The 26,231-nt window shown below is 36.8% G+C and overlaps 1 protein-coding gene across 1 annotated transcript in view; it reads left to right on the forward strand.

Moving 5' to 3' along the window:
- The first annotated feature begins 7,184 nt into the window (after nucleotides 1-7,184).
- LOC131067733 (glutathione reductase, chloroplastic/mitochondrial) overlaps nucleotides 7,185-26,231 on the forward strand; it is a 49,527-nt gene continuing 30,480 nt past the window's right edge. The window contains exon 1 of the mRNA XM_058002859.2: nucleotides 7,185-7,774. Within this exon, the coding sequence (XP_057858842.2) occupies nucleotides 7,323-7,774 (452 nt within the window). The 5' untranslated portion in view covers nucleotides 7,185-7,322. The remainder of the gene's footprint in view (nucleotides 7,775-26,231) is intronic.

A 26,231-nucleotide genomic window follows, 5' to 3' on the forward strand; every position in this document is an offset into this window, starting at 1 on the left:
TAACATGGCATGACAAGACATAAATGACTCAATCATAAACACTACTTGCATGAATATTGTTGTAATTTTCTACTCCATGATGTCTAGACCTTGAAGAATGCTTGAAATATATGGTGGGATGAAATGTCACCTTGATGCTCAATAGATGATAACAATTGTGGATTGTAGATGGGTGTGTTGGATGAACAAAATAAATTATCTAAGAATGCTCTTATATAGGGTTCTCAAGGTATTTCACAAATTAGGTGACCTCCAATGGTCAAATTGAGGCATCATGATTGGGAGACAACTAATGGGAAGCAAGCACCATTATATTCAAATTTGGGCCCAATTTTGGGGGACACGGTGCCTTGGGTGCCCTTGTCCACCCAAAACATGGTGAACACACAAAGGATGGGGTGCACTCAACTCAAGATAGGGTTCAAACCACCATGCAGACAAATGAAATCAATTTTGAGGTAAAAATCCTGGAAATAGGCTTGGATGAGAGCTAAGAGGGAAAACACTAAGTCAAGGAGCGCTAAAAATGGTGTAAATTATACAAAGTTACAATTTATGACACTACAACTCTATATTGTAAAAACATTTTGCTAGTAATAATTATTGGTTGCATATTAGAAGGGTTTACCCAAAATAAATTGATCTAAAAGCCACAACTTATCCATTGTGAAGAGAATGAAAGATTCAAGAATGATGTGGAATTAAGGATGTTGCAAGAAAATGCTATGGCAAGTGCAAAATCTGCATACAAATGCACAACAAGGGAAAGTGTTATTTGATGCAACCTGTCATTAAGAAGAAAATAATAATCCACTTAAAGAAAAACATTATCAAAAAATTTAACTTTCCTTGCTTTAGTCATACTGAATACACTGGTGCTTTATGACCCTCAAAAGTATATAACCTATGGTTAGACATTGCATCTCATCTACAAGTAAAAAATGAGATATTAGTAAACACAAAATTCAAATGGAATTTTCTATTTATTTGCAATGCAAAACACTATAGTGTAAATTTAAAATGCAACCCCGCTTTATAAAAATCAAGCAAAAGACAACCCACTAATTAAAGTGTGAGATGAGATTTTTAAAATACTTCTTCGGCTGGCTAGGCACTTGGCCTTGTTCGTTTCAAGAGATTCTTGGAATATGTAGATTGATAATCAAATATTGGAGTATTTGTTGAAAATCTCCTTGGATGATTAACAAAAGTAGCTAAGGAAGCAAATTTGCATAACACAATAATATATTTTGGCAACAAAGAACAACAAATAAAATACATTAGAGTACATTGACAATACACATACAAAATATTTTTCAATGATATTGAATCAATCAAAGTATGGTAGAGACATTTTACCTATGTTGTTTGTAGTACTAAGCCATACAAATCTTGCAACCAATCAGGATGAACCATCCAACCTATAAGGGCATTAGAAGGATTGCTAGCGGTTTGGTGGAATGTCTAGTTACCAACACATGAAAGATAATATCAGATTGAGTTCACTATGAACACATACAATAATAAATTAATGGTGAAGAAATGAGTTGAAGGAATGAATTAGGTTTTCTGAGCTTACAAAAATAGAATAACTCAAGGCACGTGAAGGGCACAAGAAATTAATGGTGCACGTGTAGCACCTAGATATTTTCCATGCTATCATTGCAATTGACCTACTAGACATGTATTTTTTCCCTCCTTCATTTTTTATCTGTCACTATAATAATTTATAAATGAAGAAACCAAAAAATGACTCACAAAAATAAAACCAACTAATTAGGGAATAGGATTGTTGCATATAATTGTGTACCACTAACAAAATAATTTTGGTTATTCCTAGATAGAACTTGAACCTCTCGTTAAACATCTCTAATTTAAGGGTAAGCCATGAAAGGAGATGGAAAAGGTAGTGGATTCCATTTTACACTTGCCATGGCATTTTCTTTAGAATTTTAAAAGCTTGTCATAAAACCTATTGCAAGGACATGTTGGCATCCTCAAGAATACATATTGTAACAACTCTTAAATTAATAACTTATATCATATATGCTACATGAAAACAATAGTCTATTCTTTATAGAAAAGACTTCCATGAAAATGCTCTTTGGAATACCATGATTGCAAATTTCAAGAAAATGCAACTAGTAGATGTAAAGCCAAACAACGAAATTTTAAGTGTTGTGGAGTGAAACATACATCAAGTTTTGTTGTCCTTGCTCATGCAATTCCATGATTGGAAGAAATGCACAAAAAGATTTCAAGCAAATGCACAGGTAGGTGTTAAGGCAAACTCCACAACTTTGCCAATGTTGTGCCTTCCTATGCCACAATAGGAGCGTTAGAACATAGTACAATATCAGAATGCTCAATCCATCCATATCTAGAGTACTCTACATGTATGCACCACATTGTTTTCAAAGGGCATATGATATTTTGGAAATGTATATCTAGAAACTTGTACATTTCATCCAACTTGCACCACAAGAGGGTTTCGTAAATTAAATCCAAGCCTCAAAGAGAAATACATAGATCATAGAACACAATAATTTCCACATATATGTTAGAAAATAAGGAATTGTAGAAATAATTTCAAAAATCTAGATATAGTTTATAAAAAAGGTATACATACTATATTTGCATTGTTCTTTTTAACAATATATATGTATATGCATATTGCACTTAGATTGTGTATATTCCTACTGCATAGGTACATTGTTTTTCAAAAGGGTATTATGATGTGTATATACAAAATCTGCATTATTTTGGGAGAGTGTGCATGCATATACCTAGATTATAGCTTTAAAGGCAATATATTCATATACTGTACACAATGTTGTGTTGGTGTCTACACATACATACATGTCAAATCCAAAGTTTAGATTAAAAAAGTTTTTCAAACCTTGATAGGTTTTAGAATGGAAAATGGAGAAACTTGTATAGGAATCATTGGGCTAGGCATATTAGTCTCGTAAGGAGAGTAGACAATGCCCAATTAGCTTCAAGAACTTTTTCTTTAATGGATCTTCAACAAATTAGGCTTACTGCCATTGTATTCAATTCTCTCATATATGTATATGCCTTTCCCAATAGGTTTGAAAAAGCTCTCAACCTATTTGAGGTCATGGAGAGAACAAATGGTTGTCAACCCACCTCAGTGGCATACGATACATTCATGTTTGTGTACTCTCGTTTTGGAGATACCAACAATTTGCAAGCATGGCATGAGGCTTGTAAATAGGCAAGTTTTTCACTAGATGTGGATGTAGGCATCTAAAAATGGTTAATGCTTGTGGCATTGTACTTTAACATGTCTTTGTGACCTTATTTTAGGGTTTTCACATCTTATTAACAATTCTTCTATGTCGCGCACTTAATCTTTTGGCGATATTTTTTCATTCTTCTGCATTTCTTCCCTCTTCGATTGTGTTTCCTGTAATTTTCAATTAGGTCTTATTAACATCATGTTCAAATTGTAATCTTCGGTCGTGATCATCTTATCATGTCAATTGGACATCGTCAATCCTAATGGATGTCGAATTAGGGTTTTGTCCTCGATCTTTATCATTTTCAATCATCTTTGATCAATTATCATCATTTTCGATCCTTTTGGATCCCTTGTCAATTGTCCTCTATCAATTTGATTCCCCTTGTCAATTACTGATCAATTTGTCATTAATCTTTGTCAATCAATATCAACTCTTTATCAATCATCAAATCCTCATCATTTATTATGATCGACCCTATATCAATTGCTTTAGTCTTGTCATGACCTAATTGATATCCATTCATTTCTAATCGATCTCCTAGGGTTTTCTGATTTAATCATTTAATCCTAATTAACATTCCCCTCTAGGTTAAATACATTAATTTATTTATCTTAGGTCTCTCTTGTAACAATTAAATGTTCCATTTAATTGGTTAATTAATCCCCTTTTGTGAATTAATTAATGAATCAATACTTATTAATTAATTGCATCTAATTTCTATTTTCTCATTTCTAATTTACTAATTTCTCTAATTTCTCTTTTCCACCTATTTTCCTAATTTTCTAAGCTAATTTCCACTAATTATCCTCTTCTAGTTGCTCCTATTTTTGTGCTTCCTTTGTCATAAGGTGGAAGCACGTTTCTCTCATGTGTCATAAGTGTTGACATAGCAACATGTCATAACACTTGCCTTGGCATTTAGTCCTCCCACTTTGCATTGGAAATGGGTCATAAATCATGACATAGAAGGTGTCATAGCCTTCTCTTTTCAATCCAATTTTCCCATTTTTGAATCAAATTGCCTTTTTCATATCTTTCATGCTAATTTCATCCTCTCTCCAATTTCTCTATAAATTGGATGCATTTCTCAATCATTTTCAACCACGCTTCGAGTATCCTTATGCTGCCTAAATCATCATCTCATCATCTTGCTTTCAATAAACTTGCTTTGTAGGTGACATCTACATAGTTTGAAGGAGAAAGAAGGACAATGGAGGTCAATTGAAGGAGACATTGGTGATGGTTTTCATTTCTTTTGAATGTCTTGTTTTCAATTCTTCTATTGATTATGATAGGAGTTACTTTCATAGCATTTAGTTTTGTGGTTGGCTAATTGTTTGTGCTTTGAATCTTATGCTCCTTTTCCTACCTCATGGTGGATATCCACATGTATCTAATTTTAGGATTTGTAAACCCCTTTTAGAAGCAACAATATATTCCACATAATATAAGGCTTTCATAGAATAGAAGATATAGCTAGAAACCTGTTTCAGGTGCATAGAGTTTCCAACAAAAATATATAAAAAATTTCCTATGATTATAAAGTGAAGACTTGTATAAAATATAAGACATAGCAAGGAACCCCTCTTAGAAGCATAGATTTACCATAATAAAACCCCTTTTAAGGAAACAATTTTATGGTTGCCATAATATTCAATGTGCTAGTTTCATGCACCATAGTAAAAATATAATGCTTGGCGATGCCATATCAAAAAATTATAAGTACCATGGGAAACAATTTGATTTCACTATTACCCTCTAGAAGGTGAGATCGAAGAAATATATTTCTATTTGTAGCACCGTGAATTGTCACTAGTCCAATTTACCTCATGTTTGTGCTTCCACTTTAGCATGATGTCCCCATCCCCTATCTAGGTTCAATTTGTGCTAATTACCCAACTTTGATTTCATGCACAACCTATTGTGGGTCCCACAAAGTGGTACCCACCTCCCTAGTGCCTTACTGTGGTCCCCTTTGTAGTGGGACCAAGGCGTGGACATCTTGGTCTGGACCATGGCACCCTAAAGCGCCATGGTCCCCCTTAAAGGGGCCCAAATTTGAAATAGGGTGGTTATTGTATTTCCTTGGTGGAAATTTATCCCCGTGGCTATATATGACTGTTGGGGGTCAGCCTAATCAATAATTTACCTAGAAACCCCTATATAAAGATGTTATATTAATTCATTTTCATATCCACGTCCTACCTAAAGTATTTATGTATCCATGAAGCATTCATTATCAAGCATTCCCATAGATCTTCAAGGCAACATATTCATCATCAAGCATTCTGGAGCCAAATTACTTCAACCTTATGCAAGTATGTGCGTGTGATTAGGGTTTTGTGTTTGTCATGCCATTTCATACAATATTTGTGATTACATTCAAAGAGAAAAGCATCATCATCAACAATTGCAGATCTGAGGTATTTCTATTCAACATTTATTTTAGTGTTTGCATTATTTTGTTCAAGGTTAATTCCCAAACCAGGGTTTGACTTAGGCAAACCCTTATTCCCAACAATTTTCGTCTTCTTTCTATGTTCAAGAAACAGGTACAAAGTTGCATTTGGGAGGATCGATAGAGTTCATAGAGACAAACAGGTTCAACTTTCAATGACAAAAAAATTGGAGGACCATGGCAAATTGATACTACCTGGTCCTGAAAAATCAGGTTGAACTTTTGGGAACAAATCCGTGACATCTTATTTTGTCCAAATCCAGGTTTGTGTCTCCGTACGACATCTGTAGCTCACTGTTTCCGCTTGATCTCTTCAATAATCACCTATTTTGCCTTACTCTTCAACAATTCAATTCAAGGAGGAGAAGGCCCTATTGAAGGAGCCTAGAATATGACTACAATCCTGGTCTATCAAGGCTAGGTCTATTAGATTCCTCTTGTCCCTAATGTAATTGGTTAATTAGGTAATTAAGTGGTTTTATTATCTTAATAACCCTAACCCTAATTTTCCACCATTACATTATTGAAAAACAATAGAAAAAACATGAAACTTATAGCATTAGGGTTTCAAAAATTTGTGATGTCCCATTTCAATATAGGCAAAAAATTTGCTGTTGATGAGGGCAAAAATTTCAACAAAATCAAAAGGAAAATAACAAAGGAAAATTTTGACAATGGGGGCACAGGGAAGCTGGTGGACAAAGACGAAAACTTCACCTATAGATATGGCTTCTTGAATTCCTACGAGGAACACTGAGACATTGAGCTCGAAAATTGAGCGCAGATTAGGCAAAACATGAGTATGCAAAATGTGGCATCGGATAAAAGGCATGTTAACTACTTTGCACAATGTCACCCAAAACCCTTGCATTGCGTGCAAAAGACATGTCCACAACTAGAAAGATTAGATAATGTTCGCCTTCAATTTTCATTAATCGTTAGAATGGTATTAAATGAAAAGGAAAAAGGCACGGAAAAAAAATTGAACAACCAACTAGAAAATAACAAAAATCATCAGATTTTCACATTTAATAGAGAAATTTCTACATAACATTAGATAAACAATGTTCGTACAATTCTCGAAAAATGAATTAATTGATAGAAATGAAATAAAAACATTATTCGCCACCTAAATAAGCAAGGACTAATAAAATAAAATAAATATCAAATCATTAACCAAATTATAAACAATAAAAATCTATCCATATTGAATGTATTATTGAATGAGAAGTTTATGATGAAAAAGACTAAATGGGGGAGTATGCTAGTTTTAGCAATTACAAATACAAATGAAATACAATCCAAGTACAACATGGATAAGATCTCCTTACCTCCAGCTTTGTAATTAGGTCCCACTCGTAAATGTCTCCATGCACAACACCTCACAATACGTGGCCTTATCAAAAGCAATTCGTTTTCAAGTAAAAGAGCATAACTTCATAACTTTTATACCCAATTACGAACAAAATAATTCCCCTGAAGAAAAAAAATTATTTTCTTCAAACAAACAAGGCAAAAATAATTTCCTTTCTACTGAACAGTCAGCAATCGAAAAATCTAATCGAAATATCTCACCACAGCAACAAAACCCCATTTATATGTATATTTCGAAACCAAATCCTGAATTTGTTTTGAAAAATACAAATTTAAGCATGGCGAGCTCCATGGGAGCACCCAGATGTGCTGCAGCGCTATTATCTTCTCACAATGCACATAATTTATGTCTTCCTCGTACAAATACTTTGTTTTCATCATGGTGCAGTTTCAGGGCACTAGAAAAGAAAGGCACTTACTACAGTGGCCTTAAAATCTGTAAACGGGAAAATTATTTTGGGCAATGGCGCAGCGTGAGTATCAGAGCGGAGGCAGATAATGGAGCGACGGAAATTCGTAGAAAGGAGGGATATGATTTTGATTTGTTTACAATTGGTGCGGGTAGTGGCGGCGTGAGGGCCTCCAGATTCGCCTCTAATTTTGGCGCTAGGGTTGCAATTTGCGAGCTGCCATTTTCTACAATTTCTTCTGATGAGTTTGGTGGCGTTGGTGGCACGTAAGTGTTTTTTGAAGATTTTTAAGGCACCTTAACATTAGCAGTAATAATTCGGGAATACTCGTGGTTTTGTTTTTAATAAAAAGAACTTTTGCAAAGTAATTGGATTTGAGATCTTCCACTGGCTTTCATATTTAGTTAGATTTTTTTTTAAGAAAGGTTGTGGGAATTGGACTAATTGAGAATTTGAGACCATGCTATTCATTTCGAGATAACTCAAAATAAACACATATCCAGTAGAATTGAAAATCTAATAAGAATGTTGTTTCTTGATTTTATGGTTTGGAATATTTAGATTTTGGGCTTCTAGGTGTCAGCTCAAAGCTTTTGTGTTGTTATTTTCAGAAATTTATTATTCTAACCTAAGGTTAATGTGCAAACCAAATGCGATATACATTCTGACCATGAGAAACTGTTACCTGAAAGACAGATTACTAAATTTTGTTGCAACCAAACCTCTTTTAGTGTAAATTCTTGTTTTCAGCTGGTCATAGACTGGTTAGGCTTAAAGCTTTATTGGGTTTTCATGATATGGGTCTCATGTGCCAAATTCGCTTCTCTCGTGGTTGTGATGTAACAAGACTAGTTTTAATTTTTAGGGAAAATCCCTTTTATACATTATAGTGCATTCAGATTTTTGGTTTTGTTAGCTTTAATAGAGAATTTCCTTCCTGTATGGTCCATGTGTATTTGGATTTGTTTTTAGCTCTATAAATCTTAGTGGAGCTTATAGGCAGCCATTAATGTGGTGTGGGGTAATCTTTGGACCACACTTCTAAGATTTTTGACTTGGATCATAGTCTAATATGTGCCTCATAATCATCACACCACAACCTCACAATATCTTGCCTATAGATCGAATAATTGCAATAAGGGGTTTTTTAACTTGCGGCACACTCTAAAGGCTAAATAAAAGCGCCTGCCATTGCCATTAGAATGTTTAGATCCTTGGTGGCCAAGGTTTGTTGAGTTTAGTAGCTTCTAGCGATTTTACAATTTCTATGTATATATAAGCAGGGAGTTTAGCAACATGTGATCCTAACCTCAACCAACCAAGGCAAATAACTTCCTTCTGTGAAAAATTGGAATCAGAGCCTGAAACCTTATCGTGAAAATAATATTCATGGAGGAATTCAATGTGAAAACATGAAACTACAATAGACGATCCTCAACCAGTCCAGGTTAATAACTTCCTTCTGTGAAAAATTGGAATTAGAGCCTGAAAAACGTTTTGTGAAAATATATTTCATGTAGGAATTCACTGTGAAAACATGAAACTACAATAGAAAATATTGAACCGGCCCAAGTGATTGTGAAAATAATATTTCATGGAGGTATTCAATGTGAAAACATGAAACTACAATAGAAAATATCAGGAAAGTTGACGTGATGTCTTAATAACCCTCCTTTTCGATAGCTTTTAATTTCAATGTGTTTTAAAACTTACTTTAGAGAAGCTGCCATCAACATAGTGCTTGATCTTAATTTTACTCAAATGCAATAAATCTTGTGTGGCATCTAATATTCATCGGGCAAATTCACACCATGGAATGAGACTGAAAATCACACACAAACAAACTATATCCACATACACAGCATTCAACAATAGTAAAACAAGTAATTCCCATTCATTACATTGAGCAAGACAAAAAATAGAAAATTACGATTGGTTGCCTTATTGGCAAAGTACATGCACAATAGAAAAATTGGGCCTTTCTCTGTTCTACATTAAATCTCCCAACCTGCACATGATCACTGAAATCTGTTGGTTATAATTAGGGCCTGGCGGATTCCTATTGCCTTGGGCAACATTGGAATCCGCCAAAGGGGGCCAGCTCCTTCTCTTATATATAGGGCCAGGCCCTATACCTCTCGGCTCCACCTAAAAGTCTTCACGCCACATCCAAACTCACCACACCTCCTTGATAGGGCCAACCCTATCCATTTCGGTTAAAAGGAATTAAATGAATTAATATGTTTAATTGCAAGAAGGCCGACATGATTAAGAAGTATTGCTACTCCTATAAATAAAGCATACACTTCACACAACATCAATTCAATTCAGTCTTTTGCAACAAGGTGCGAAATATACTAAGGAAGCGAAATTGATATTCAAGTCAATTAATTTACAGCGAACTATGCTAAGAGGTGTGTAGATCAGTAACAGAAGACAGCGAACTTAAGCAAGGCAGCAGATCATCTTCAAGAGATAAAGAACTCCATAGAAGGGTTGCTGCTACCATTGTTACATACAGCAAGTCAGATTAGAAGAACTGCAATTCATGACCTCCATTAGCAAACTAATTGTGAAGGCCTCTATGTCATCTCCCTTGTGACTGCAACATCTATACTCCAGATAAGTGTGTAATTATCAGTTGAATTCAAAACCATAATCAGATCTGTGGATCTTTTCAGGCTAGGTTTTTCCTCCTAGGAGGTTTTCCCAGGGTATCTTTGTCTTGTCTTTATGCATTCATTTTCTGTTTCTATGCTTAAATTTGAAAACAATAAATCTAATTAAACCTAGTTATCAACAATTCTAATTTTCTAAGTGTTATCTAATCTGAAAGTACTAAAAATAACATGGTATTAGAGCTTTAGGTTAGATCAAACTTCAGATTTAGAATTCAGTACTCCTTTATTTCCAGATTGTTGTCGCATTTGCAGGTCAGGTCAATGGGGCTGAAAGTTGAAGATAGGCTTGATGGGAATCTAAATTTTACTGCATGGAAAGTTTGAATCAAGTTGGCTCTTGAGGAATAAGATCTCCAATTCATAGAAGTGAAAGAGCTAACTGAGCCTACGGATGCAACTGAGTTAAAACAATTCAAAAAGGATGCTGTCAAGGCCAGGAAGATTCTCATTGATTCAGTCAAAGACCACCTCGTCACCTCTATTGCCTCATTTACCACTGCAAGGGAAATGTTCAGTCATCTACAAGGTACATATGAAGTTAACAATCTCAGTAGGGCAATTACTTTAAGACAACAACTACTTAATATCAAAATGGCTAAAGAAGATTCTGTTATTTCCTACTTTATGAGAATTTCAGAACTAAAGAATTAGCTAGGTTTAATTGGCCATAACATGGAAGACAAAGACCTTGTCATGATTGCCCTTAATGGTCTACCTCACTCATGGGAGTCATTTATCCAAACCATAAGTGGCAGGTCTGAGTTACCTACCCTTGATCGCCTTAAGAATGATTGCATTCAAGAAGAGTCTCGCCTCATCACAAGAGGACAAACCAAGAGCCCCCATGTAGATGATCATCACATGCTTGCAGCTCAATGCAAGAAAGGGGGAAATTGGAAGCAACCTTATCATAAAAAAATAGGGAATTCAGACCATTTAGTTTCCAACACCCTTGGAAGAAACCAAGAGATACTTCGCGTGTGCGATGTTTTAGATGTGACAAATTCGGTCACTATGCTAAGGAATGTCAAAATAACCCTAACCAAAGTGAAGCAAACCTAAATGAAGTCTCAGAACAAAATGATGACTTCTTATTCATCTCCGCTCTATCTAGCAGTGTTCTCTCAGATAGCAATACATGGTTGATTGACATTGGTGCCTCTAGACACATCACAGGTTACTGTGATCACCTTTCAGGCCTAGTAGAAAAGGATACCAGCTTTCACGTGGTAATTGGTGATGACGCTCGTTATTCAGTAAGAGGTTCTGGCTCTACTTCTCTTAATTTAGATTCTGGTATTTCCTTGCATCTCAGTGATATATTGTTTTTTCCTGGAATTAAAAGAAACCTAATTTCCATTTCTGCTCTAGAAGATAAAGGTTATCAAATTGCATTTTCTGAGGGAAAAGTTTTTGCTTGGTCTAAGAAAACTAGTTTTAAATCTGCTCGTATAATTGGTCATAGATATGATAGTCTTTATAAGCTCTCTACTATTCAAGCCCTCATTAATGAGGCTCCGGAATCCTGTGAGTTATGGCATAGAAGACTTGGACATCTACATTATCAAGCTCTTCCTTCCCTTGAAAGGTTAGTCAAAGGTATGCCTAAACTCAGTCAAGTTCATGATAACACTTGTAAAGGTTGTGCTATTGGCAAGAATGTTAAAAGTCCATTTCATAAAAGTGAAAATAGAGCTAAAGACAAACTAGAAGTTGTTCACTCTGATTTATGTGGTCCTATGTCTATAGCATCTCCCAGTGGATTTTTTTATTATGTAATCTTCATAGATGATTTCTCTAGGAAAACTTGGATCTACTTCTTGAAATCTAAAGAATCTGATGAAGCCTTAAGTAAATTTAAGGAGTTTAAAGCATTAACTGAAAACTCCTCTGGTAAAAGAATTAAATGTTTAAGATCTGACAATGGAGGTGAGTACACCTCTGGTAGCTTTTATGATTTTTGTGTTGAGTCAGGAATTAAGAGGGAGTTTTGTGTTCCACACAATCCTCAACAAAATGGTGTTGCTGAAAGGAAGAATAGGACCATTGTAGAGGCTGCAAAGGCTATGATCCACGATCAAGACTTGCAGACCTTTCTATGGGCTGAGGCTTCTAGAACAACAGTGTATATTCAGAATAGATGTCCTCATCGTGCTCTAAAGAACATGACCCCGGAAGAAGCCTTCACGGGATCCAAACCAGACATTAGTCACCTCAGAATCTTTGGAAGTCCTGTCTATGTTCATGTGCCCAAGGAAAAGTGATCAAAGTTGGAACCCTCCGGAAAGAAAGGCATGCTAGTCGGATACAGTGAATCCTCCAAGGCATTCAGGATTTACATCCCAGGTCAAAGGTATGTTGAGGTAAGTAGGGATGTTACATTTGAAGAAGACATTGCTTTTAAGAAATCGAAAGGTTCTTGTGTTATTGATGAATCTAATGATAATCAAAATATAAATGTTGATACTAACCCTGAGATTCAGAGGGAGCAAGTTGAACCTCCACCTCAAGATGATCATGATGATCCTCGAGAACCCATGAATCCCACTGATATTCCTAGTGACATTGTCGTTACCAAAAAGAGGCCACTTTGGGTAAGAAACACCATTCAAGAAGCTGAAAGATTTGCTGCTCCAAGTGGCACCTTCCGTGAAACTAAGAGACTTCAGGTATTTTCCAACTACGTTTCTTTAATGTGTAATCTCATTGAAACTGAACCTTGCAATGTTGAAGAAGCTTTAAGTCATTATGCCTGGAAGCTTGCTATGGATGAAGAATATCAGTCAATCATCAAGAACGATGTATGGGACATTGTGCCCAGACCCAAAGGTAAATCTGTTGTTTTCTCTAAATGGTTATTTAAAATTAAACATAATGCCGATGGTAGTATTGAAAAATATAAAGCTAGATTTGTAGCGCGTGGTTTTTCCCAAAAGGAAGGCATAGACTATGAAGAAACATTTGCTCCTGTTGCTAGATATACTTCCATTAGAACGATAATTGCTATTGCTGTTGCTAAGGGTTGGAAACTACATCAGATAGATGTTAAGACTGCCTTCCTCAATGGTGTCATTGAGGAAGAAGTCTATATTGAGCAACCTGAGGGATATGAGATTCAGGATAGATTAACCCATGTGTGCAGGTTAAAGAAAGCTCTGTATAGTCTTAAACAAGCTCCTCGTGCTTGGTATAAAAGAATTGATAAATATTTGCTAAGTCTAGGCTTTTGTAAAAATGATGCCGACTCTAACATTTACTTTAAAGTAGCCAATGATGAAATGCTAATTCTAGTTCTTTATGTGGATGACTTATTTCTTAGTGGTAAAGATGAACTTATTATTAGATGCAAGAAAGAACTAGCTCCAGAATTTGAAATGAAAGATTTAGGTCTAATGCATTATTTCCTAGGTCTAGAAGTATAGCAAAGATCTAATGAAATTTTTCTAAGTCAAGGAAAATATACTATTGACATTTTGAAAAGATTTAGAATGATGGATTGTAAACCAATGTCTACTCCTATGGAATCTAACTTAAAGAAGTTAAGTGTTTCTGCAGCTAACTTTGAATTTGCAGATCCATCCGAGTACCGACAGTTGATTGGATCACTGATGTATCTAGTTAACACTAGACCAGACATATGTTTTGCTGTGAATGCTCTCAGCCAGTTCATGAGCTTGCCCAAGCATGTTCACCTTGTTGCAGCCAAGCATAACTTAAGATACTTGCGAGGCACAGTTGGTTTTGGGCTGAAGTATCCACTTAACACTCCAATAACCTTGGAAGGTTATTTTGATGCAGACTGGGCTAGAAGTGTCAAAGACAGGAAAAGCACCTCCGGTATTTGTTTTAGCTTGGGTTCTGCAGTGATCTCTTGGGCTTGCAGAAAACAATCCTCAGTGGCATTGAGTACTGCTGAAGTTGAGTATATTGCAGCAAGTGTAGCTTCCAGAGAAGCAGTGTGGCTTCGTAAGCTTCTTGCTGGGCTGTTTGGTCAGCCATGGGATCCTACAGTTATTCACTGTGATAACCAGAGTTGGATTAAAATGTTTATCAATCCAGTGTTTCATGATAGGTCAAAACATGTGGAAACCCATTATCATTTTATTCGGGATATGGTGCAAAGAGGTGCTATTCAGCTGAAGTATGTCAGCACTGATGAGCAGGTTGCAGATATTCTTACCAAGCCTCTATCCAAAGTGAAGTTTGTGTACTTCAGGGATAGACTTGGTATTGTGGAAAATGAAACTCCAATTGAGAGGGAGTCTCAATTTCAGTGATACTTTGTATTGTATAAAACCACCCTCTGCGGGCAATGTAAGGTGGTATTGTAAACTTCTCAGGGAGAAGTATAATCATTAACCATCCTCTGCGGGCAATGTAAGATGGTATTGTAAATGTTAACCACCCTCTGCGGGCAATGTAAGGTGGTATTGTAAACTTCTCAGGGAGAAGTATAATCATTAACCATCCTCTGCGGGCAATGTAAGATGGTATTGTAAATGTTAACCACCCTCTGCGGGCAATGTAAGGTGGTATTGTAAACTTCTCAGGGAGAAGTATAATCATTAACCATCCTCTGCAGGCAATGTAAGATGGTATTGTAAATGTTAACCACCCTTTGCGGGCAATGTAAGGTGGTATTGTAAACTTCTCAGGGAGAAGTATAATTATTAACCATCCTCTGCGGGCAATGTAAGATGGTATTGTAAATGTTAAACACCCTCTACGGGCAATGCAAGGTGGTATTGTAAACTTCTCAGGGAGAAGTGTAATTGTTAAACCATCCTCTGCGGGCAATGTAAGATGGTATAAAAGATCCTCTCCACTCTCTACGAGCAATGCAAGGTGGATCCAGTCTATGCTTGTGTGCAAGACGAAAGATTATGGTTATGATTCTCTGCCCTAATTAAGAGGGAGTGTTGGTTATAATTAGGGCGTGGTGGATTCCTATTGCCTTGGGCAACATTGGAATCCACCAAAGGGGGCCAACTCCTTCTCCTATATATAGGGCCAGGCCCTATACCTCTCGGCTCCACCTAAAAGTCTTCACGCCACATCCAAACTCACCATGCCTCCTTGATAGGGCCGACCCTATCCATTTCGGTTAAAAGGAATTAAATGAATTAATATGTTTAATTGCAAGAAGGCCGACATGATTAAGAAGTATTGCTACTCCTATAAATAAAGCATACACTTCACACAACATCAATTCAATTCAGTCTTTTGCAACAAGGTGCAAAATATACTAAGGAAGCGAAATTGATATTCAAGTCAATTAATTTACAGTGAACTATACTAAGAGGTGTGCAGATCAGTAACAGAAGACAGTGAACTTAAGCAAGGCAGCAGATCATCTTCAAGAGGTAAAGAACTCCATAGAAGGGTTGCTGCTACCATTGTTACATACAGCAAGTCAGATTAGAAGAACTGCAATTCATGACCTCCATTAGCAAACTAATTGTGAAGGCCTCTATGTCATCTCCCTCGTGACTGCAACATCTATACTCCAGATAAGTGTGTAATTATCAGTTGAATTCAAAACCATAATCAGATCTGTGGATCTTTTCAGGCTGGGTTTTTCCTCCTAGGAGGTTTTCCCAGGGTATCTTTGTCTTGTCTTTATGCATTCATTTTCTGTTTCTGTGCTTAAATCTGAAAACAATAAATCTAATTAAACCTAGTTATCAACAATTCTAATTTTCTAAGTGTTATCTAATCTGAAAGTACTAAAAATAACAAAATCTTCTAGTCAATTCTTGTCTTCTCACTCTCTTCAAGAACAGTGGTACCCATCTTCTTCCAAAATTCCTTTACTTTCATAAATCTCCTCCATACATGGATCTCTCCCTTCTTCTATTCATCTTCTCTTTTTTCTTCACAACATGCTCCTCTTGCTAATCACACCCCCGCAGCATACAATTGAATCTCCAAATGAATTTAAAATAGTTTTCTCTACTTCCCCAATCTCCTCTATCATTTTCTCCTGTGCACTTACTCTCACCTCATTTTCATGCACCCTACTGACATGCACACTATATCCTCAACAAAACTCTCTACATGTTATGAGCTGGCCGCTTTTTCCCACTCTCTGCATTAGATGGCCTCCTGGCCCTCTTTTTTTTCTCTTACACAACCTAATTCCCTTTCTAGAAACTTTTCTGAAAAATCCCATGCAAAATTCTTTGAGTGCCAAAAACTGGTCACATCCCTTGCTTATGCATCAAAACAATAAATGAAATGTCTTATTCCCCACAAAAATTCTCAAAAATCCTGTCTGATCTTTTCTCAAGTTGCAAAATATAGGTTCAAGCCAATTTCTAAACTTACCAACTTCAAAGTACTTCCTAGACTGGTCATTAAGCTGTTGTGCAGAGGGTTGAATGACTTACTTAGCATGCCAATGATTAGCAGGGATTGACACTTCAAAACTTATGGCCAAATTTGAGTTTGTAAAATTGTGATCTGTTTGTTGGACTAGTTCGATGCTCCTGCATCATTCAATGAAATGTGCCCTCACGAAATACTAGATTCTTGGTCAAATAGATATCACTTTGATTATTACAAGCCAAAAATATAATCTAGTATTTATTCTAGTTGCAACTACAGATTAATGCTTCTCTAGAGTAAAAATTGCAATAGCTAGTTTAGCTAGTTGCTTCTTATTTATCCAAGAAACTTGTGAGCCCAAGTAGAAAACATCCTGATCACCTTGCCCATTCAGAATATACATAGGCACTTAAATTAAATTTAATTCTTGGTTTGTAATTGTAGACCAAGTTGATGTGTGCCCTAATATCTCTAGGTGTATGTTTAGTTGCTTTCCAATGAGAAATTTCAGGATTCTGCATTAAATCTTGAGATTAGCTCAATGGCATAAGAAACAAGTATTAAGTGGTGCACGAATGAGCTAAATAGAGAAGGCTTCCACTCAAGTAACCTTATAATTAACCTTCTTAGTTTCACAATTTCCACCTTAGCACTTGACTCAAATGTCGAGCACATATACTTGAAATTCTTCATTTGAATTTTTTTAAACATTTAAATTTAAATTATCTTTGGATTGTGAAAGGAAAATCTTATCACCCATTTGCTAAATTTGCATGTCAACTAATGGAACAGATGCTAGTGATTCTGTAGACTTAAATTTTTAAATACTGTGACTAATAGTACTGATCAAATCATAACCACACAATATTGAATTTTAAATGTTGTAATCAAAATGATTGAAATAAATGGTGGAATGAGTGGTAACAAAGTAAACCATCATAAACAAAATGATCACCTTCTGCTACTAAGTTTTGGCAACCTATTTTAAATGGCTAAAACTAAATAGCAAGCATGTTGTGCTACATGTGAGGCCCACTCCCACCTAAACAGTCATGACGTGCTGACTAGATAAACTCTTTCCTTTTAAACAATGGAAGAACCCATTAAATATTCTTGCGGGCTGACACATTGACACACATGTTCTTGTATATGCCCATGGGCAGATGCGCAGGACTATTTATCAGCCGCGCACTTACAAGTTGAACTGCTCTGTATGTATGTCTCTGGTTTGACTGTTGGATATGCATATCAATTAGTATGCTTGTCAGCTGATGCCAATGTTTATAGTTACACCATCGAATATGGGTACCATCTAGGTGCAGAGTAAGGGTGTGTTTGCATTATATTATTTTTCATGTATGATTTCTTTACTAGCTGAAAATATGTTAGAAAATTCATAATAAATGAATATAAGGAATACATTAGGTATGGGTACAAACTGGGTATGTCAGTTTTTAATGAGCACACCGCCATACTGAGAGGGGGGTTGGGGGGGGGGGTTTGGTTGAATCAGTACGACAACAATCTTTGTTTTATGTAAATTGCTGTCCATCAGTATTGCTATGTTAATCGCTGTCTGTTCATTATATAAAAATCATTGCACTCAAAATAGCATCGCTGCTGTGTTTTTCATACTTTTACTTGGGCGATTAATCTTTCTTTTATACATCTTTGTCAATATTATTTTATGGTTGGCTAGCAGCATGTGCAGCTGCTCATTAGTTTAATTTGAATTCTAACTATGGTCGGCCATCATCAAGGTAAAGTTGACCATTAATTTTTTTTTCTTTTATTTACTATTGCTGCTTTGTTAAACATAGTCAGTGCCTTAAAAAAGTTCACTACCCTTGTAAAGCTGGCCGTCACTAAATCCTGGCTTAGACAGACTGATGTTCAAATCTCTAATTTAAATATTATCTTGGTGCTATCTTCATCTAGTAGGCTTTATTGTCATTGACCTTGTCATTGTCATTCTATCACTAGTTAAACTTTAATATTAACCTTATATCTCTGCCCAAAAGCTGATCCAACTCGTCTTATTAAACTGATTCAACTTGCCTTAGATATGCCACTGAATGATGATGATGATTCCAATGTTGACATTTACACCTTGCATATAATAAGCCGATAGGCTATTCCTTGTGGGCATTGCCCACCCAAATTCATTAGTCTCATGCCTGAAAACAAATTTTGAAATTTCTCAGAGGATTAGGATGTTAGCATCAAGCGCCGACTTTCTGTTGCAGCAGACATAGACCACCGCTTAGAGCAACCCATATACTCCACCGCAGGAAAATAGATTGGATTCTTATCTTCATCCTCATGTCACCACCTTCTCTTCATTGATAGTAATATTTTAACCGCCTTTGGAGCAACTATAATTAGCTCAGAATTCAGTATTCTCACTAAGCCCAAATTTTTCACTTGTTTTTCTGAGATTTGGTGTAACATGCATAATATACGGACCATCCTTCTGCTTTATGGTAAATGCTAATCTGATCTCCATTTTTCATTATTCTGGTGTTTGCTAGATATTATGATTAAATTAAATTCATCAATAGGTGTTGTGTTCATCTTGGGTATTTTGAGATTGTGAAGCCTATTTGCAACAGCTAAAGGTATTATAAGTCTTTGGGATTTCACCTCAACATTGATATGCAAGTATACCAGAAATTGGATGCTTAAACTGTCTTACTTCAGCTGACAGTATTGCTTATATGTTTGTATATTCCATCTTGTGAGGGGGCAGAAACTGTGTTTAGGTCTGTCTTTGACCCACCAATTAGTGTGGACTTGATTAATCAAACCATTTTCATTTGAAGAAACACATCTTACACTGTACTTGAATGATTTACATCAGCTGAGCCACTAGGATTACAAGTAAAGTTTCTTCTTAAATAGGTAAATAAAGCAAGCACCTTGTTTTGTACTGTTGTGACCATTTCACACATCGCCCCATTGCAAATGGGGACCCCTTCTTTTTTGCTTAATAGGGTTTGTTTTCTAGGTCTTTTAGGGTTTTGTCAGTTAGCCTTTGCATTTTGAGTGTCGCCAAGGGGATCACCTGGATAGCAGGTCTTGCTTGAGTGATGTCCTGGTCCTAAAATTTGGCTAAGTCTGAAAGTCCTGATTCTGAAATTTGGCTAAGTCTGGAATGTCCTAATCCTGAAATTTGACTAAGTCTGGAAACTGAAAAACCTCCAAAAACTAGATTTTGCAATATAACTCCTGGAGGTCTGAAACCACTCTCAAACATCCTGAAAGTATATATGGAATATAACTTAAAGTATAAGAAACTTATACTTAAATGTTATATTCCATAAAATTATCCTGACAGAGAGTTCAAAAAGTCAAATTTCGCTCCTGACCCTCAGAGAGGGCCCACAACGAGATTTTGATTTCCTTCATTTTGCAATGAAAAGAGACCAAGTTTTGTTCATGAAGGGGAAATAAATGACCTTCTCCACCCACCTGAAGAAGTTTTGGCTAGAAATGATGAAAGACCTTGTTGAAAACAGAAAAATCGCTCCGGACCCTCAAAGAGGGCCCACAGCGAGAAATCTTATAAGGGTCATTGCTAGTCTTATTTGGTCGATTTGAGAGGTCAAGAGCATGATGAAGGATAGAATGAACATAATGAGGTATCTAGACTTGATCAAAGATGATAAATTGAAGGAGTTTTGCCCAGGAAAGGAAAAATCGCTCCTGACCCTCAGAGAAGGCCCACAGCGATTTTCTTTGTGTGCATATTGGTCCAAGACGATATCTCCCTTGGCAAAGTGATTTTTAGATGAAAAGTGAAACATTTTGGTCCAGGTAGCAAAAATCGCTCCTGACCCTCAAAGAGGGTCCACAGAGAGATTTTCAAATATGCATTATTCTTGCAAGATCAAAGTGATTTTATGATTGGAAGGGATGAAGGAAAGCATGTTCTATCCGTTGAATATAATTTGGAGGATCAACACAAGAAGAAATCAGCCCAAAATCAAAAAATCGCTACGGACCCTCACTGAAGGCCCACAGCAAGAAATCGCTCCGGACCCTCAGAGAGGGCCCATTGCGAGAAACCTAAAATGGGAATTTTTCATCCAAGTTTGAGGGAGGCTAAGGCTAGGCATGGGTTAGAAACGATGTTTGAAAAACCTTGAAGTGAAAAGAAATCGTTGAGAATCAAGATTTTGAAGGCAATTACAAAAATCGCTCCGGACCCTCAGAGAGGGCCCATAGCGATTTTCCAGTTTTCTCTCCTTTGTTTGAAGAATTGAGACAAAATCTTGCTTGGACAGGAGGAGGACATGATATGTTATGTCTTGGAGGTGATTTGAAGATTAAAAGATGAAGGAATTTGCCTAGAACCAAAAAATCGCTACGGACCCTCACTGAAGGCCCACAGCGAGATTTTCAAAAAATGCATGTTTTCTTCAAAATGGTGCTAAGGCAAGGTTAGGATAAGGGGAAGAAACCTCCAAAAGCGTGATGAATATTATTTTGCCTTTGAAACTTGATGATTTTGGTCAGAAAATGAAAAGTCGCTCCGGACCCTCAGTGAAGGCCCACAGCAAAAAATTGCTCCGGACCCTCAGAGAGGGCCCATAGCGATATTGTTGAAAAACCTCATTTTACCTTGCAACACCTAAGCGAATTTGGTTGGAGTGGATTAAGGAAGGACATTGCCAAATGATGAACAAAGTTTTAATGAAAAATGATGGAAAATCAAGCTCAAAATAAAAAAATCGCTACGGACCCTCACTGAAGGCCCACAGCGAGAAACTTCAAAAACCCACCTTTTTCCCAAAATTTGACCAAGCTAAGTTTGCAATTCCATGAAAGGACCTAGTTGAAACATCTTGAAGAAGTTTTGGAGGTTGAAAAGTGCTAAACTTGAGCAAAAAGTGAAAAATCGCTCTTGACCCTCAGTGAAGGTCCAGAGATTTTCACCTATTTCTCCTCATAAAAAATGTCAAATTTGAAGTGCAACACGTTAACGGGATATCAATTTACCCTCCAGGAGATTTTCAAGTTGAAATGTGGAATATTCAAGGCAAAAAATCAAAAGTCGCTCCTGACCCTCAATGAAGGTCCAGAGCGAAATCCTCATGAAATCTCAAAAAATTAATATTCTCCAAATTGCATTAGGCTGCTAAAATTGCTAATTTTGAGGCATGTGGAAAATTAAGATTAAATTGACATTAAAATTTTGGCATTTAATAAATTGATTTTAGGCCTAAAAAAATCGAACTTTTATTGTGAAGGCATTTCAAATTAATTTTTATTAAATTAAAATTAAATATAGAGCCCACAAGGCCTTATTTTCACTTATTTTGCCAAGTCGGCCCCCCTTTTTTGGAAATTTATTTATTTTTAACCTCTTTTTTTGCCAAGTCGGCCTAGAGGGAGCAAAGGGGTGAGCGCTCTATATATTGGAGGTGTTTTTCCACAATTCAAATCATTCAATCATTGCCTTAAGATCGATTTTGGAGAGCTAATTGGAGGTGCGAAATCTGGTTTCCTTGGAGCGAATTTATTTCAAGTGTTGAAGACTAGAAGGAAGTGGAGTTGATTCTTTTGAAGGCTAAAGGAGGCGCAATTCATCCAAGGGAGAATTTTGATTTCTATTTTTACATCATTTCTTAGAGTTTAATACTCAAGAGGAGGTATGGCAAAATCATTTTGACACTCTTGTTCAAGGTTTGATTTTTTTAGACATTTTTTTAGAAAAGTCTAAGTATTGCATGGTTAATTAGGAAATGATAACTCAAGATTTATCATGAAGTTTCCTAATTAAAGTCTTAAATCTTCCTTTTGAGTCTAATTTCTACACTTCGAGATATAATACTAATTTTGAAATGTTGTGTAGGTGTCAAGATGGCGACTCCAAAGGCAAGAGGATCTACAAGTCGGAAGGCTCTCATCAAGGAAAATCAAGCCAGATCAAGGATGGTCTCCTCCAAGAAGATCAAGCAAGGATAAGGGCGACCTCTTCCAATTCGGTAATCCAAGGCGAGGTACATCAATCCTCCTGCACATCAAAGGCAAAAGAAGTTAGAGCAAGGGTTCGTTGAAGAAGCAGATAGTTCCAGAAGAGTTAATTAAAGCTAGCTTCTCAGTAACATCAAATTGGCATCAACCAAGTGTCAGACGAGGTGGCATCCCAGTCATCACTTCTCCAGTCGGTGTACCTCAGCATGTCCAGATTCAATGTACCTAACTCATGGGAGGTGGCACAAACTTCAATGTGCCTACCCCAACTTTCCATTGATCGAATTTTCCAGAGAAGACATGCGTCCTAAAGATGTAATTATTTCATTGGTCAAGCATTAAATGTTATGTAATGGTTGTAACAAAACCTAATTAGGGTTTTCATTGTAGAATCTTGGCCATTGATCTCAAATTGATCTTAGCCATCGAATTGTATTAAGGACACTATATAAGCCCCGACTCTTCATTTTGTAAACGCATATAGTTAGAAAGGAGTTAGAAAGCAGTTAGAAGGTAGGGAGTGAATAGTCAGTAGTTAGAAGGTGATTAGCCAGTTGATAGAATAGCAATTAGAGTAGAGTAGAGAGAAGGCAAAGATTGTTGCCAAGATGTTGTTGTAAAAGACTTGTAACTTCATTGAAGAAATGGGGAAATTTGCATGGTCTCTATACTTCTCATATTTGATTTCATGTTATTAGATGAGTGGAAGAAATGTGATTGATTGATGGTGAAATTCGTATATCCATACTACTAGCAGTTTGTTGATTGCAGACTTGCCTTGTGTAGTCAACTGGAATCATTCAACTTAAGCTTAACTTCAATTGTCGCTTCTTCATTGATATGCATCAGCCTGATGGTGTCTATGCCTGCAGTGATGATTTGAACATCATAAAGCTTTCCTTCGAAGATCGCACTAACCTTGTGGAGATGGTCCTGCGATGTCAAAACAAGACTTAGTTAGAATTTCATCAAAGATCGTTCATTGCTCTTACATTCTTAGTGTTAGGATTAGATCCTTTTCTCGCCCTCGTCCTTTTTCCTTTTTTTCAAATCTAAGCCGGTAAAATCCTGTGTTCTAGCAATATTCAAAGCAAATCAGACGTTCAGGTCATCAAGTGTAAGTCCCCTTGTGATTCCAGCAAAATCACATCATACCACGGAGAGCTTATCCACACGTAGAGATCCTACAACAAAGAACCTTGAAGTCACCCTGATTGATCCTTTTCGCGATATCTTCAGCATTCAGAGGCTTTACTCAAGAGAGGATAAGGTACCCTTTAGGTATTTTATTCTGTGTTTGATAGTGTACAAAATACACGTCAACATGTACCCTGATGGGAAAAAAATATACATCCTTTTGAAACCATTCAAGCATAGCTTGGACAATTGAAGACATCCTTTTAAAAAAGTGATGGCTACCCTAAATTGAGTGGAAATTATATTTTCCCAAGAAGTAAGTTTGCATCTTACCATCTAAGTAGAACTGGTTCTTACCAATCAAATTATAACTATCCTTGACCATTTAAGAGTCACCCAAAAGAGGTCCTTGCCAAGATTCACAAAAGTAGAAAGGAAATTGAATTCAGCTGGTTGCCAAACCCAACATATTTCAACTGTTGAACACTTCTAGAAGATATGGTCACCTGTCTCTTCTCTCCCACACAGAAGGCAAAAGGCAGCTACAACCCACCTTGCTGAGCTACGGTTCCTTAATGTATTAGTAGACGCCCCAATTAATGCCTTTTGTTTCAGGGAGGTTCCTTCTTTCCAAATGACTTGACACTATTGTTGCCTTCTTGCATAAGGGTAGTTTACCTGGCATGACTTGTTCAATTAAGGGCATAAGCATTAAATTTGTTGAAATGATTAGCTAGTTCGGATCATATTTTAATGATGCCTTTTGGCAATTAAAATATTATCTTATTGTAATAAGGTTAAAGTGATTTATGTCTAATAGGGCTGGGCCCAAATGTAAGATGTGGTTTATGTCTAATAGGGACATAGGGTTGGGCCCAAATGTAACGTGTGGTTCATGTCTAATAGGGCTGGGCCCAAAAGGGAAACATGCCTCAACTTGCAAGTTATGTAGGCCCCAAATTTGGGCGCCAAAAAGTGCAAATTAAATATGTAAAATAAAGGGAATTTGGCAAAAGCCGACTTGGGAAAACTTGAGCATGAATCTTGTATATAAACAAGATTCATTCTACACAACCACATCTTCATCAAGCGCCATTTTAGCCTTATGCAAATTCAGTTAGTGAACTTGGAGGTAGAGAGCGATCCATATCTTCATGCTGCTGCAAGTCTATCTGATCCTTGAGTGAATCCATTGGACAACTTGCTGGGCAAGGTGGTGCTCTATACTTCAGCGATCTTCTTCTTCAAGTGGTGTCGATATTCTGCTCTCCCTGAAGACATACTACAACTACTTATACTAGGTTCAGTCTGCCCTAGATTGGCACTCAATCAGATAAGTAATCTGATTCATGTAGTCTGCTTATGAATAAAGGAACTGATCTGAATCTTTGAAGCTGGGTTTTTCCTCCAAGAGGGAGGTTTTCCTAGGGTACTTGTGTCTTGTGTTGTGTGCTTTTATTATTATTTCTGCTTATTCTTAGTCTGTTTATGATTTAAGTAATTAGATTAATATTTGATTGCATAAAATCAACATGGTATCAGAGCCAAGTTCGAATTAGGGGTAATCAGATTGATTGTAGTTGTTCCTCCTCTTTCATTTGCTCTTATTACTTCATTCGAAATGTTGAACTGTCTCAGGGTTGAAGATAGATTGGATGGTGCATCCAACTTCATGTCATGGAGATTTCTAATCATGCTTGCATTAAATGGAAGTGATCTTGCAAACTTCATGGAGGAAGAAAGGTTTTCAAGCTCAGAGAATGCTGGTCGACTCGGTGAAAGATCATATTGTACCTATCATCTCCAAGCTGAAGACTGCCAGCGAAATGTTCAAGACATTGGAAGTGATGTACAAAATCAACAACACCAGCCATGCCCTAGCCTTGAAGCAGCAGCTTCATCACATCAAGATGATGAAAGGTGAATTTGTCATAGCATACATCATGAGGATTTCTAATTTGAGAGATTAGCTCTCATCCATGGGAAGGTTGTTGATGACAGTGACTTGACCATGCTTGCCCTCAATGGTCTTCCGACATCTTGGGAGTCTTACATTCAAGGAATTAGTGCAAGACCAGATCTTCCCAAGTTCGATCGTTTGAGAGCAGATTGCATACAAGAAGAGTCACGGTTGATAGCAAGAGGAATTGAGCATGATCACTATGATGTAGACAATCAAATCCTTGCTTCGCATATGGTTAAAGGCAAAGGAGGGAAGTGGGATAGAGACAGAGATTTAGATGCTGCCCCTAAGAAAAGGAAGAAGGACTTATCTCACATCCAGTGCTTTAAGTGTGGCAAGTATGGTCATTTTGCTCGGGATTGCAAATTCAGGTCCACTCCTCTTGCTTCCTTTGCAGAAGTTGGCATAGGGACATCTCAGGAGGAGCAAAGGTCAAATGAAGACTTCCTTTTCTAAAAGGAGGAAATGTTAAGAGGGAGCTTGACATCGTTAGCTTCAGAGGGAGCCAACTTCTTTCAGCTTCAGAGGAAGCCTCATCTTTTGTGTAATAGTTTTCGTTCCACCCTCTGCGAGTAGGCATGGTGGTGATGCATTCTTCTCTGGGAGAAGTTTGAGGTGAAAGCCCTCGTTCCACCC

The sequence above is a fragment of the Cryptomeria japonica genome, chromosome 8 (genome assembly GCF_030272615.1).
Source record: "Cryptomeria japonica chromosome 8, Sugi_1.0, whole genome shotgun sequence".
Taxonomy (NCBI): Eukaryota; Viridiplantae; Streptophyta; class Pinopsida; order Cupressales; family Cupressaceae; genus Cryptomeria; species Cryptomeria japonica.